We start from the raw sequence: 14,844 nt of genomic DNA, 5'->3' as shown, positions 1-14,844 counted from the left end.
GCCACAATTCTTCAGTTGGGCTGTTAGGGGAAAGCCAGATTTCCTCGCCAGCTCAGGCGAGCTCGCTCGGTGTTGAACCCCAAGGAAGAACCGTCGATTTCTTCCTCCTTCTCCTCCACCTCCTCCTCCCCCGCTCCCCCCCCCGTCAAAGTTGTGAAACCTCCCACGCTCCTACCTGCATCCTGGAGGAATTTCGACTCCGCTCACACGGGTGGGACCTCTGGCAGGCTGCGTCTGCTACGTCTGCTGCGTCTCTCTCTCTCACTTTCCCCCCTCTCTCTTCTCTCTCGTGACTTTCACCCCCCCCCCTTTCCTTCCCGTTCTCGCCCGGCACAGAGCGGTGGAGTCCATTCCAGTCCGGGCCCGGATCCATCCCTCCAGGATCGCGCCGGCCACAAGTTCGCCTCTCCCCTCTGACGCACTTTAAAGAGTCTCCCCCTTCCACCTCCGGGCGAGTAATAGCGACCAATCATCAAGCCATTTACCAGGCTTCAGAGGAAGCTGTTTATGTGATCCTCGGCACTAATTAGGCTCATGAACTAACAAATCGTTTGCACCATTTTGGGCAAAGGGACCCGATCGCAAGCTCGCTCGCTCGCGCTCTCGCTGGATTGCCGCTGGACCTCGCCGGGGCCGCCTTAGGCGCTGCACAAAAAAGTACAAGACGGAGGTGCGGGAGGGAAGGGAGGAGGAGGCGGAGGAGGAGAAGGGGGCAAAAAGAAGAAAGGCAGAACTTCGCCCAGCAACTTTTTCTCTTCCCCACTTCGCTTTCCCGTCGGGCGGATGAAGTGAGCGCAGAGCTTTGCAGGGCGTTCGCCTCTCCATGTGGCTGCACGGCTCTCTTGCTGCTGCCGCTGCCACCGCGGGCGGCTGCCCGGCTGCCAGACTCTGGATCTAGGCGGGCCCGGCGCCCCGATCGTCTCTGCCGGACCTCGACGCCTCCGAGGAGGAGCCGCGGGCGCAGCGGAGGGCGCGCCCGCCGCCCGGAGGCCCCAGTGCCGGGCGCTTGGCCGCCAGGATGTTTCAACCGGCGCCGAAGCGCTGCTTCACCATCGAGTCTCTGGTGGCCAAAGACAGCCCTGCGTTGCCCGCCTCCCGCGCCGAGGATCCCATCCGGCCGGCGGCGCTGAGCTATGCCAACGCAAGCCCCATGAACCCTTTCCTCAACGGCTTCCACTCGGGCGGCCGCGGCGTCTACTCCAACCCGGACTTGGTCTTCGCAGAGGCCGTCTCGCACCCGCCCAATCCGGCCGCCGTCCCGGTGCACCCGGTGCCTCCGCCTCACGCCCTGGCCGCGCATCCGCTGCCGGCCTCGCACTCCCCGCACCCGCTCTTTGCGTCGCAGCAAAGGGACCCCTCTACTTTCTACCCCTGGCTAATACACCGATACAGATATCTGGGCCATCGGTTCCAAGGTAAGGGCCGGACGGAGGGGGTTGCCTCCCTCTCCACCCCACCCCCCTCAGCTGCTGGATTTCCTATTGCACATATTGGAGGGAGGGGAAGGGGTCAGGAAGACCCGGAAAAGTGCAGAAATCTCTCCGACCAAGGCAGAGAAAACGGGAAAGGAAACGTCTCTTTTTCCAAAGGCCGTTTGTCTAGGCGACGCAAGGAAAAGAGAGTTGAGGATGGGCGTGGAGGGGTGTCTGTGTGGGGCTGGGGGAGGGGGCAGAAATTCTGAACCTCTCTTAGTTCCGTTGTAAAGGCGACTGTTTGCAGAGGAAGCGAATTCGAGTTTGTGCTCCTTTTCAGAATGTTGTTAACTTGAGCGATTGTCGCTGCAGAATAGGAAGGGTTGGGATCAAGGGGAAGACAGTGTAACCCTCCCTCAGTTTGGTCTAATGGATTCCCTCTGCAGTCTCCCTGATCCCCTTCAGGAGGATCGTTATGGAACGAGGGGCTTCAGGAATGAGTCGCTCTCAGCAGCCCTTTCCTTGAAACTTTTTTAAAAAACCAGATCTTCCCTAAAGAGTGAGTTCAAGAGGACAACCCCCCTCCAGTGAATTAGCAACCGAAGGTCTTGCGAGAAAAATAAGAGCTGAAAGGCAGGTAGAGAGACAGTGGGGGGGGGGGCAAAGGGGGTTGATAATACTGAAGGCAGGAGTGGGCGGGGCAGAAACGATTCTTTCTATGACTTTAAAATGATTTAAAGAAAAACCTTGCAGGTAAATTTATCCTTTTAACCTCCCCAACCAAAGTCAACTTCAGCAGAGAAATGTGGAGTCAAGTCAAAGAGCTTTCTTTGAGAGGCTCCCAAGATAGCCCAGAACAAGGCTAAATTGCAGAGTTAATGATGGTTTAATTTTTTAAAAAGAAAAACGGGCTCCCCTTTTATTTCTTGGGAACAAAACCGATAGCCGTTCCAAGGCACTTCCGCAGCTGCCATCTCATTCACGCTCCAGTGGAACTTTACTGGGGAAGAACGCTCAGTTTGAAGTCAATGACTCCTAAATTCTCAAAACAAAAAAAATTCCTTCCAGTAGCACCTTAAAGACCAACTAAGTCAGTTCTTGGTATGAGCTTTCGTGTGCATGCACACTTCTTCAGATATCCTAAATTCTCAGTGGTTTTTGTTTTAAAAGGGATCGCGCTGGAATATTTCCCCAATTTTTTTTTTTTTTTTTGCATCTCCCATAAGCCCACCCCGACCATCTTCCAGAAAAAAAGAATAACGAAAACAAGGAAAGAGTTGGAAAAGGATTTCGTACAGAAACAACTTTCTTCCTTTCACTTTTCCATGGTTTACACGCGCAAACTAACAAGAGAGAGAGAGCACAAACGGGCAGGGCTAGAATATTGCTTTCGTGTGTCCCCCCCCCCCCCATTCAGCAGAGAGAAAGAAAGAGAGAGAGCACAAGCCGTTTGTCTTCGGGAAGCCAAACGTTATAAAAACGAGCTTGAAGGGTGATAAGGAAGTGTGGCCCTCACTCAGTCAAAGGAGACCCTCCTACCTGCCTTTTAACTGTGGGGTATTTGTCCTGCTAAGACCTGGAGCTTCTGGAGACCCAGAAACCGCGTTTGTTTGTATCCCACTAGTCTTATTAACTTCCTTGCTAAGTTCCCCCCAAAATCAATTAATTTTACAAAGTGCAATAAGGAGTAACCAAAGGGGTTGGGAATCCATGCAAACACCTCTTTTGAAATGGAATGGTTTCCAAGATAGGGGACGGAGAGGGGGGAGGGAAGGGAGGGAGAGAGTCGATTAGGGTTATTAGTATTATCGTTATAACCTCTCGGTGGGAAATGAGGGGTTTCGTTCACCCAGTCATTTCCCCCGCTGTCGTGAGCAGCTTTCTGAAGGAGGCTCCATCGCAAAGGAGGGATTTGCCTGCCTTGTTATTGTGGCCCCGCGTCGGACGAAACGACCGAGGCGCAAAAATAGGTAGAGCGATTGTGGGGATAGCGGGTGTATCTGCAAAAAAACTATTCCAGCAATTGACAGATGACAAACGCGGCGGCTCTGTGGGCACTGGAAAGAGAGCCCCCGCCCTCATCTTCTCCCATTTTCAGCCCCCATCCCCATTTAAAAGGATGAGTCTGGTTCTTTTTGCTTTGTCAGATGTTCCCCAAAGCAGCTCTTCCTGCTGGAAGTTTTCAAGGCGGTCGAGGGTGGCGACTTTATACCTGGTGCAGGTCTTCGAAAAGATGGTTCTTGTGCGGATTTTTATTTTATTTTAAAGTAACTACCTGCATGTAACAGGCGGTGTCAGAATAGGATGGTAGGAAACTCCTTGGAGGAAGAGAGGGGGGTGCCATTTTTCGAAATTGGGGTTTCCTAGAAGATGGTTGCGAATTCTGCTCTTTAGCTCACTGAATGTTGGCGAGATTAATTTCCTTGTGAAATAATTAGTTGCTTTGTTGTATTGAGGGGCTCTTTTCCCTTTAATCGGAAGTCAGCTGTCCCCCCTCCCCCTTGCACACCTACCCCCCCCCCACGCGTTCCTTCAAATACACAGAGTTTTTGTTTTTTTAAAAGATATATGAAGCAGGCCAATTGGCGTTTCCTCTCTGTCGCTTTCTTCCCTGGGAGACATTCTCTGAGTGAATGTTAGTTTCGTTCTGATCTTGCAGGGTCTGCACCTTTTGTCTCTCTCCCTCTCTCCTTCCCCCCCCCCCAAAAAAAAGTCAGTCTGCTGGGTGAGAATTTAAGCACATGTTAAGCAGGGAAATCACTTCCAAGCAAAGGTGCCAAAGACAGAAAGGTTTAAAATAATGGAAAGACTTTCCGCTTCAAGTTCCCCTCTCCCCTCCCCTCCCCCCTCCACCTTCGATTAGAGATGCAAAATGCTAATAAGTAGGCTTGCTTGGCTCATGAATGTCTTTTTTTTTTTTTTTGTCTCGCGATCCAGGCAATGAAACCAGCCCGGAGAGTTTCCTCTTGCACAATGCACTAGCCAGGAAGCCCAAACGGATCCGCACCGCCTTTTCCCCTTCCCAGTTACTGAGACTGGAGCACGCTTTTGAGAAAAATCACTACGTCGTAGGGGCAGAGAGGAAGCAACTGGCGCACAGCCTCAGTCTCACAGAAACTCAGGTGAGGTGCAGGAGGAGCGTCTCTACCCGGCAGGCCGCTCCGGCGCGCGCTCAAAGACAAGGCCTGGGCCTCTCAACAAACCCCCACCGCCCTGGGTTGAGTTTGCAAGGGCTGCGGGGGGCGGGAGAAGCCAGCTTCACGTGTAAGAAGATAGAGGTGTAGGCTAACGTGGGAATTCTAAACTCTGTCCCTGTGTGTTGGCTGCCGCGAATCTTTCTTTCCTCCCCATCACAAAAGCATTCTGGATCTTTTTCCAAAGATTTGTTTTGTTTTGTTTCAGAAAGGAGTATTATTGGTATTGTTACTGTATTAGAAAAATGTATGTTATGTCAATTATTATTACTGTAGATCTAGAGGCTACCTGTTTAAGCCAAAGTAACAGGATATTTCGCCCCAGCGGCATGAACAAGATTTTTATCATCTTCTATCAAGGTAGTTCGGTTTAAATAGCTTCCGGATCATACCGTTGGGATTATCCAGGGTCAAATTTGAAGGTGGAGAAATAAATTGAGCTCCATTTAATTAAAGAAAATCAGGAGTTTTGAAATATTTAATGTGTGTTTATCGCTGAGAACTATCCAATCGATTTTTGGTTTGGTTTGGTTTGGTTTTATAGTTTGTGAAACTGCGCAGTGCAAAGGGAGCGTTTGCTTTGTTATTCGAGGAGCAGATTTGGTTTGGGAAATGGGTGCTGTTCGTTGTGTCTTTTTTCCTGAATGTAGGATTTAAACGATTTCAAACTATAGACAGAGAGACCTCAAGCGGAAAGTTGGGAGTTCTCTCCCCCCCGCCGCCTTGTTTACTTCTGAAATTGAAAGTAGGTTCCTCCATACAGTTAACTCCGCTATGGTCGGTCCCTCCATATAGTTTAATCCATTCCCCCATTTACACCAAAGTAACAATAATGAAACCCTTTCACAGTCCCAACCTGAATACATTTCGCTTCCATTTCGGTAGAAGTAGACTCTGAGCGAAAGTGTTTCGAATACTTTCTAGTGACGTTCTATTGACCCAGCCCGACGTTAAATAGCACGCATTTTAAATGTGTGATACATATATATCTACACACACTCACGTGTTCAATTTGATGAAGCGGGCTTGAGTCCAGGAGAGCTTATGCCCCAACAACCGTGTTAGCCGCAAGGTTCTTTGCGTGTTAACTGGACGCCCAAAAAAACCCCTGCATTTTGCATCAGAGCAACAAAACCGCTTTAAAACCCCCGTCTTTAACTGTGCTGCGGACCGGACGGTTTATTTCCCGGGGGCTGGCAATAAAATATCTCTCCCCTTTTCTTTTTTGAAGCCCTTCCCTGCCAACGGCGTATAGCCCGCTGACCCTCCAGCAAATTGTGCCAGTGAAATAGAATGATAAGGTTTGGGGAGGGGGGGGGGAGAACACATCAAAAAGCTGGTGCGGAGGGCGATCCGGTGATGGGAAGAATGGCGTTGTTTGACAGTCGCCCAGATGAGACTTGCGCTCGTTTCTTGGAGAGTGTGCCAGGCAGAAAGATCAATTGTGTGAACCTTGCGGTGTGTGCGCGCGAGAGATCAGATCAAATTAATCTGTTCGACTGCCCAGCTGCCTTGCTGTATATATGTGCGTACGTTTCAAACCAGATGGTTGGTTTGGCTGCTCGGGTTTTTTTGTTTAGGATGCATGCCGTCGTTCTTCTTTTCTGTTTGTTTGTTTGCTTGAGGGGCTCCGTCTCTGGCCTCCCCCCTTCAAATATCTCGATTTTCAGAGGCTTTTGTTACTGCGCTCTCCTCCCTTAACAGAAGTTCGATGGCCTTTTCCAAACGCTTTTCTCTCTTTCCAAGACGCCGGGGCTATTTCGAAAGGAATGTTCTCTCCGGGGCTCTGCATCTCAAGGAAGCGAAGAGGGGGGAGCAAGGCAGAGAAGAAGGAAAAATAGGCGCAGCTTAGTTCAAAGTTCCCAGTAAACAGTAACGTTCTTTGGTCGGATTAAGTTGTAACACTTTCGGCCCCCCTCCTCATTCTCTCTTTCTCTCCCCCCCGTCCCCTTTTCCTGCCTTTCTTTGGGGGCGCCTTAAAGAGGGCCGGGCCTTTTGTTTTAAAGATGTCTCCCCTAACAAAACCCCCAGTAAATGGGTCGCCCCTTTGATGAGGTTCGCCGAACAAGGGCCTGGTCACAGCCTGATTTCCACTGGCAAAGGCCGTATTTAAGGTGGTCTTTGTCCCGCTTGATTCCGAAGCTGGTCGGGGTCTATTGTGGCGGTGTCAGGCCTCCAGCCCCCGACAAAACGAGCGCCCCTTTGGAGACCAGGCGTGGAGAAATGAACCGTCGTCCCCTTCAATTAGCAAACTGAAAAGCGAATTAAACTCGCCCTTGTATATCCCCCCGCTCAGCTATTTTAAATGGGAGGCTTTTTTTTTTTTTAAGAATATGAAAATACGGCCGAGATGTGGGGAGAGGGAAGGGTGGGGGGCGTCTGGCAGCGAAGGGCTTCTGAAGGGGCAGCGAAGCGGGTTAAAGGAGCTTATTAAAATGGTCCCGTTTTCGGATTTACGTCCTCCCCTCCCTTTACGGGCAGCGTCTTTATCAGGCATTTTCAGGCCGAATCAGAGCAGAAAGTGCTTTTTTTAAAAAAAGCAAAAAAAAAACAGCCGAACCATGTTTACCTTTGGCCGCAACGAGGATCGTGTGTGTGTCCCTCTCTCTTTGGAGATAATTTCGGGATCAATAAGATCTGCAATTAAATGACTGACAGGGTCAGCTGGTTATGTTTAATTCAGATTTAGGCGAGCCAAAGCAAATTCGTAGGGGGCTTCCCTTCTCCCTTCTTCCCACCCCCTTCCCCGGGATACTTGAAGGACTTCCCCATATGGCTTGCAACCCGGGCCGCTGTCACCCAAGCAGCACCGGGAAATATGTTCTTTTTGCCCCTTTGATGATGAGGCAGGCAGGCTCTGGGTACAAAAGACACGTCGATTTAGAGCAGGCAAAATTCGAACCTCCAATTAATTAACGCAGCTCTTCAGCTTCCCCCTTTTATTATATTTAATTAAGGTTGAATAGTTTCCCCCTCCTCCACCTTTAAAACCTGAAACCGGGTTCAGCTCCTTAGGAAAATAAATCCATACTGTAGGTTTTAAAGGTCAGGCTGAAAAAAGAGTTTTACAGCCAGGAGTTTATAAATACGGACGTTAAATTTATATAAAACCGGTTATGAGATAAGTGGTGGTGAAGATTAAAAAAATGCAACCATCTCGGTTTGGTTAATTGCTTGATTTCGAATGGCTGCCGATGCGATTAATATTTGAGGGAGGGGAAGGGGGAAAATGCCCTTAGAACTCTCAATGTCCTTCTCAATCCCACCGTTTGTAATGCAAAGTGCAGTTGACACGAGTATCAAGAGAGAGCTGCCTGGAGAGGAAATATGTGAGCTTGAGAGGCGAGACCGGGACACGGCATTCACACACGCACCATTCATAGGTGCACGGAATACTGTACACGTGTGAGAGCAAAGCGAGTCGGAGTACGTGCGGTGTTTCTAAAACACATCTGTAGCAGATAGTATGGGCGAATCCTATGGCACAAGAAGTGTACATTGCAATGCATATATGCATAGGAGCATCGTGCAGACCTGACTGCCACAGAGTGGCAGATCACATACATACGGATGCGGGGGGGACGGGGGGACGGGACGCCACAAAATATTGTCCTTTCTGCTAGTAGGTCACATGCTGCACAGCGTCTTTCTGAAGCCAGACAGTCGGTGTAAATTTGAGGGCTGTATATAGAGACCTGCGTGCATATGGGAATGGGCACGGATTGCCCAGTGAGGCGATCTCAATTTCTGCTCACAATGGAAGTCAGTCTGGCTGAATCCACGGGGCTCGTTTCCAAGCAAACTTATTTAGGATCGGAATGTAAGGCTATACAGTAAACAAACGAACTTATTTGGCAGTAAAATCACTTTTTAAGGCTAGGGGACTTAAAGTGCAGCCTTTGGGCCTACGGTTCACTGGGGTTATAAGGAAGATCAGACGTGCGCTGCCTATAAGTTGCAGATCCCCCAGGCATTAGGATGGGCTCTAATGACTACTCTGGAGTAAGTAAGTGGAGGAGCATAGACTCGTTGTTCTCCAGAGTTGAGCGAAAATACATCCACGGCGGAGACGCCGCCAGGATCTTCTGGGGTTCCAGATCGCGTGTAAACCTCTGCACACGAGGGCTGCCTGCACCTGGGGAGGGAAAAGGGAGAGGCTCCTTGTCTGGGCCGTGCCCCGCCTTCGCGTCTCCATAGTTACACTTCCGGCTCTCAACGCGACGGGGCCACCGCGTGCCAAAAGAGAGGATCGCCATAGCTGTAGCCTTGCAGGCATATCTCCACTGTAGTCACTGGTTTACACTGAAATTCAAAATCCAGTTCCCCCAGTGCGATCCACAGCGGAGCTGAAGCGAGATGCATCGGCACGATGATCCTAAACGATTTGTTGTTGTTTTTTTCTGGGACGTGAACCCTTATTGATTTCATATGGAATGTAATGCCACAAATGAGTTCAGAATCGGGGTGAAAAGCTGCAGTCCTAAGTTGAAATCAGTGGGGGCGCATTTCCAAGGGCTGCGCTCAAAGTGGGGGATTAGTCTTAAAACCCCAATTACTGCGGCTTAACTGAGTCCTAGGCGAGGCAGGAGGTGAGCTCCCGTGAAGTCAACGAGATTGCCTTTGATCCGGGCATTGTCTGCCTAAGCAACAGGAAGTCCCATTAATTTATATGGCGTTTACTTCCCAGTAAGCATGCAAAGCAGGCGAGAAATGCCACATTTCCTCCAGTCCCGCAATAGCCAGAGGATTCTCCGAATCTGAACAGAGCTGTGCTTAGTCCACGCGACTGCTTAACAGCAGACTGAACACAGCCCAGCCCCTTCCAAGCGAATAGCCATAGGATCGCACTGCGTGGCCACATGGCATTTCCAAGGATCGAAGTCAGGGAGGGGAAATTAGGAAGCTTGGAGTGCCTGACCTAAATCCTTTTTTTTTTTTTTAAATCGATTTCAAACCCGACCTTGTGCCTGATTACTCAGAAGCAATTAGTTTGTTTTAGCGCTTTGCGTTTTATAATGAAGATTTTTAACTGTTGTAAGCCGCCTTGAATTCCTGCTTGGGGAGAAAAAAGACGGGATGCAAATACATTAAATAATCATCACAATAACCCCTACTGAGTTCACGCGCAGAGGGTCGTTGTAGCCGGGTTAGTGGGTGCTGCTAGGGCGAGAATGTCCCACTGCTGCTATGCTGTGTTCATTTTACCCGAGACAGACATGTCTACCTGGTGTAAACCATCAGGAGACCTGATTCCGAAGCGAGGCTTATTCTCTTTCTGCAGTGGACCCGGTAAAGGTGCAGAAACCGCCCAGTGTGTGTGTAAGTGAGTGAGTGAGTGAGTGAGAGACCCTTAGGCCACGCACATCCGCCGCCAGGGAGCTGACAGGCCTGCCTGTGTTGTTTCCCTTTCTGCAGGTAAAAGTTTGGTTTCAGAACCGAAGGACAAAGTTCAAGCGGCAGAAGCTGGAAGAGGAAGGCTCGGACTCCCAACAAAAGAAAAAGGGGACTCATCATATTAACCGGTGGAGGATCGCCACCAAACAAGCCAGCCCGGAGGAGATCGACGTCACGTCGGACGATTAAATCATCTCCCACTTTAAAACACACACACAATAATAGTAATAATAAAAAGACGACGACGACGAAGCGGCGGCGGCGGTAAAACTCCCGGCTGGCACTTAACAGACTTTCCCACGAACAACTCAAGTGTTAAAGGCTCGCGACAACCGCAGGAAAGTGAGTGGCGCGGCCAGGGCGAGGGACAGCAAACCGGCTGGATCCCACCAGGCGATTCTCGTTTTTCTGTTTTTCTGTTTTTGTTTGTTTCTGTTTCTGTTTTAGAGAGGGGCAGTTTGAGAGGGGGCGAGAGCCGGCCGGCCAGTTTAAGCCAGCCCAGAAGTCAGTCCATCAAGGGTGGGGGCCTTGGCTGGTCCTGCATTGGTACAATTTTGTTTTAAGTGCAAAAAAAGAGAAGGGAGGGGGGAATCTGTCAATCAAAGCCAAACCACCAAGACGAGGTGATTGACCAATACTGTATTCCGTTTCTCGCCATTCGAACTCAGATCGCTCCAAATTTTAAAGGGATCGCATACACACGCAACCATACCGGGACACTTTGCAGTTGACGAGGGATTTTGTTCTTATTAATGATGATTCTGAGTGTCTCCCAGGCTTTTAGGAGAGAGGATCCCATACCCAGCCAAAATCGACACACCAGTTTCAAAGAAACTTGAACTGCATGCTTTCTTTTTAAAAATTTTAAAAACCTCGAGGGAGGGGGAAGAAGAAGGAGGGGGTAGGGCCTTTTTTTTTTAATGGTCCCTAAAGTCAGACATGAACTGCGCTCCCCCCCTCCCCTCCTCAGAGACAGGTTCTGTGTGCTTTTTAAATTTATTTTACGAGAAACTGTGCAGTCTGTAAACCTTTTTATGATAACTTCTGGCGTCAACGTGGTTGTGAAAACTCAATGAAGTAGCGGTAACAAATTCTAATTTTTTATTTTATTTTTTTAATTTTGTTTTTGCTCCCCCCTCCCCCCAATGGATATAACCTTTGAAGAAGAAAAAAGGGGATGGGTTGTTGAGGGTGGAGGGGTGGGGAAGGGAACTTTGCTGCAAAAACAGACAATAATAAAAAGAGAGATTTAAAGAAACTAGTCCCCACATTCTAAAACTTCGATTCCTCCTTTTAATCCCCCTCCTCCTCGGATGGGGGTTTGTACTTAAACTCTCGCAGGACTTCAGAAGGAGCAAGGGATCTTGCAGATCCCTCTGTAGAAATCATTTCGACCCAGGCCCGTTTTCATTGGGGACAAATTTCAAGCACTGATGTTGATGATCCAAGATTATAGAGCTACTAAAAATGACAAATGTTTCCTTAATGTCTTCTTTACCAGAATGTAAATATTTTTGTGTTTTTTGTGTTTAATTTGTTAGAATTCTAACACACTATATACTTCCAAGAAGTATCTCAATGTCAATATTTTGTCAATAAAGATTTATCAATATGGCCTAACAACTTTAAGCACAGTTTTTCCCTTCGGAAAGGTTAAGTCCCTGCCACTTATCTCTTCTCTGCTGGCCCATAGACCCGATGACCTTGATTTGATGCTAGCAACAGGCAGCCGCCCCTCAGGAGACGTTTAAATAACAGGGAAGCCCAGTAGAGAACTCCTCATCCTGACCATCAAACGCATTCCTCCCCCAAACCGTTCCCAGAGCAAACGGAGGACTTTTTCTACAGTATGTCAGAACCGGTCCAACTAAAGTGTGCATCTAAAAATGTATTATGGATTTCACGAAAACGTGTGGGTGTGAATTCGTGTGCCATGCACGTGCAGGCACCAGAAAGTCAGAATTAGCTGCCTGCCCTGACTGTGCAGCGCCTACGCGGTGGCAAACTCGGGTTTGTTTGTGTTTGTGTGTGTGTGTGTGTGTGAAAGGGCCCCGTGATTGTACTCCTATCAAATCACACTAATCGGAAGTAATCTTTCCTGGAAATAAATGGGCTCTCCTTCGTGGGCGCGTTTGCATAGCTGCTGTTTTAGTTCCGGTAGAAATCCAAATACTCTCTTAACACTGGCTTGTTGATCGCTCTGCTGGCGAGTCCAGGTACCTATTAGTCAAGGACAGCTTCGTTAAATCGGAGGCTCCACTTGAATCAACGCGAATTTACTTCCGCATTAAGCGGGGAGGGGGTATAGAGCTAATTTGGTCATTTTTCTTTCTTTAAAACCTGGCATCGCGGTTCTGTTCCTCCTTTTTAACCTCGCCTCCAAGTAAACTCTTTTCCGTTCCACCCGAACGTCCTGCAGCTTTACACTCACTTAACTTGAGAATGCGTCCCCAGTCTGACTCAGTGGGGCTTACTGTTGAGTAGACGCAGATAGGATTGCGCTGCTTCTGGCATGTTTTTAGGATAAGCGTAGCACGACGCTATAGAAGCAAGTCTAAAACGAGGCGTCCCACAGCTGTAGCAGGCTTGCAAGTAATCCTTGGGAGCAGGGGAAGCTGGTTGGATTTTTATTTGTTTCCTTGTCGTATTAATGTTTATACTTTCCGAGAGAGAGCGCGAGGTGGGGACATAGGAAGGGGAAGGGAGGGTTGCCAACTTGAAAAAGAAAAGGGTAAAAAGTTTCCCCTAATCCTTGAGGAAGCTAGATGGCTTTCTGGGGGTGCCCCAGGTTGTTGGTTTTTTCCCCTCCCCCCCCCCACAAAAAAATTAATTCATGCTTCATTTGCTCCTTAGCCTGATAGGCTGCATTAATCAGTTTTCTTTCCATTGACAGCGCAAACCTCGTCTGCAGTGTTCCAGCTACAAAGACTTTTTTGTCGAAGTGCAAATCAGTTTAGGCAATTATCATACCAGGAATATGAAGGGGAAAGAGGAGCCATTGCCCAGTGGTCTCCTTTAATCTCTTAATCCGTGGATCCAGGGGGGCTAGTTGGACATAATTTAGGACAATCTGACTACCCTTTACACTGTGATAAGGCGAAGTTACAATGCGTCGCGAAAATACCAGCTTTGTTCAGCATCCTGCCTTGAAAGTTCAGATTAGGCATTCCGCGCACGTGCTTGTCCAGTATATGGCGCTATGGAAATTCGGTTTAAAAGGTCCGGGTCGGGTTCTTTTCTTTTTTAGACCTTTAAAGAACAATGATGATGATTAATCATAATAATTATAATGACCGTTCTTTGTTTCTCCTTTCGATCCTAATGGGTGACTTTCCACCCAGAGAGCAGTGAGAAAGAGAAGGTGCCCTAGGAGAAATTCCTTCTTCTGTCCCTTCAACCCCGCCGTTTCCCACTCCACATCTAGGAGCCAAACTCCTAAGGTAAACTTCTCTTCGCCTTTCTCTTTCCTTTCTCCTCCTCCTCCATCTCTCATTCTTTCCCCTCCCCCAGCCTTTCTTGTCCTCCGCCTTCTCTCTCTGTTTTAAAACGTCTCTTTTCCCATAAAATCGGGCCACGGGAGTTTGATTTCTTTAGCACCTTAAAAAAAATTCCCTGCTATAAAATAAACAATTGTTTCATTTCATTTCATTTTTTTTAAAAAACCTCTCCACACATTACCCATCTTCCTAGGCTTTAGTCCTCGAAATGGTTTCCTATCTTGATTTAAAAAAAAATATTTTTTTTGGAACAGCTTATTTTTTCCCCTCTGCGAGATTCAGGAGCTTCTCGCTTTCGGATAAATAAATAAATAAATTTCCCCTCTTTCTTCCCTTAAACCGCAAAAAAGGGGGGAGAGAGAGGAGATTGAAGGAAAGGGGAGAAGAAGAAGAAAAAATATATATTAAACGTCCTATGTAGCGTAACAGCAATAAAATCTTCAGAGAATGCTATTAGCTTTGGGGGGGGGGAGGGAAACCCCTAAAAGCTTTATTACAAACCAAGCTTTGAAAATAGGGGGGATTAGGAGTCTGAAAGAGTCCCACAATGGCTAGAAGAAAAGGTTTCATGCTAATGAGGTTAATGCCCTTTGTATCTGAGGACTCCACAACTTCATTACTCGCTATCTCAGGCTCCACCGAGCGGCTCAGAACACTGCAGCCCACTCCAGCTTCCCCCTTCCCTGCCTAAAGAAGGATTTGATAGCAGCTCTGTTCAAACTAGATAATTATATCTTTTCAAGTCGGAATTAAGATAAAGAAAGTGAAGCAAAAGGCGGCTCGCCTTGATCCACTGCAAACAATTTGGGCGCACTTTTCTCTCTCTCTCCCTCCCTCTCCCTCTCTCTCTCCACCCCCCCCCTCCGCCCCCGTTTCCATAAGACGCAGGACGCTCGGAATTATTAAGTCCTCATTTGCTTTATTAATTCATCTCTTTTAAAGTGCGCCCGGATTACGCAGGCCGCGCTGCGGCTGCTGCGCCCGGCGCTGGCGTCCGAAGGCGGGGAGGGGACCAACTTTGCGGGGCCCCCCCCGCAAAAAAAGATGCGACCCGATGGGCCGGACCGGGGGGGGGGCGCAAAGCGAGGTCGGGGACGTGACAATGGCGGAGGTGGAAAACGGGAAGCGGAGGCGGAGGCTAGGGGAGGCGGTGCGGGGAGGAGGAGGAGGACCGCGACGGTGCTGACCGGGCGCTTTCCCAAAGTAGGTGCTGGAACGGCTTCGGTCGCCTTCACTCATAATGTCTAGAAAATGCTTTTCTCCCTGGCTCTGCCGTCTCTCGCCCTCTCTCTTTTAGCCCGCTCCAATACTTGGCTGACTAATAAATCCTTTCAATACGACTTACTC

At 48.8% G+C, this 14,844-nt stretch overlaps 1 protein-coding gene across 1 annotated transcript; it reads left to right on the top strand.

The window, feature by feature from the left end:
• Nucleotides 1–210: 210 nt before the first annotated feature.
• On the top strand, nucleotides 211–11,620 carry EMX2 (empty spiracles homeobox 2). Its single transcript, XM_083741515.1, has 3 exons — nucleotides 211–1,415; nucleotides 4,350–4,534; nucleotides 10,022–11,620. Exons 1-3 carry the CDS (start codon nucleotides 1,019–1,021, stop codon nucleotides 10,187–10,189), a joined length of 750 nt encoding a protein of 249 aa, XP_083597641.1. The 5' UTR covers nucleotides 211–1,018; the 3' UTR covers nucleotides 10,190–11,620.
• The last annotated feature ends 3,224 nt before the right edge of the window (nucleotides 11,621–14,844 follow it).

The sequence above is a fragment of the Podarcis gaigeae genome, assembly GCF_964106915.1.
Source record: "Podarcis gaigeae genome assembly, chromosome: 5".
In the NCBI taxonomy this organism is placed as follows: Eukaryota; Metazoa; Chordata; class Lepidosauria; order Squamata; family Lacertidae; genus Podarcis; species Podarcis gaigeae.
This window is presented reverse-complemented; position numbering and strand designations above follow the sequence as displayed.

What these genes read in the sequence shown, in the direction of transcription:
- EMX2 (XM_083741515.1), top strand. Translation starts at nt 1,019, where the DNA reads ATGTTTCAACCGGCGCCGAAGCGCTGCTTCACCATCGAGTCTCTGGTG. An exon ending in TCTGGGCCATCGGTTCCAAG is followed by an intron (nt 1,416 to 4,349) that starts GTAAGGGCCGGA and finishes CTCGCGATCCAG; the next exon opens with GCAATGAAACCAGCCCGGAG. An exon ending in TCAGTCTCACAGAAACTCAG is followed by an intron (nt 4,535 to 10,021) that starts GTGAGGTGCAGG and finishes CCCTTTCTGCAG; the next exon opens with GTAAAAGTTTGGTTTCAGAA.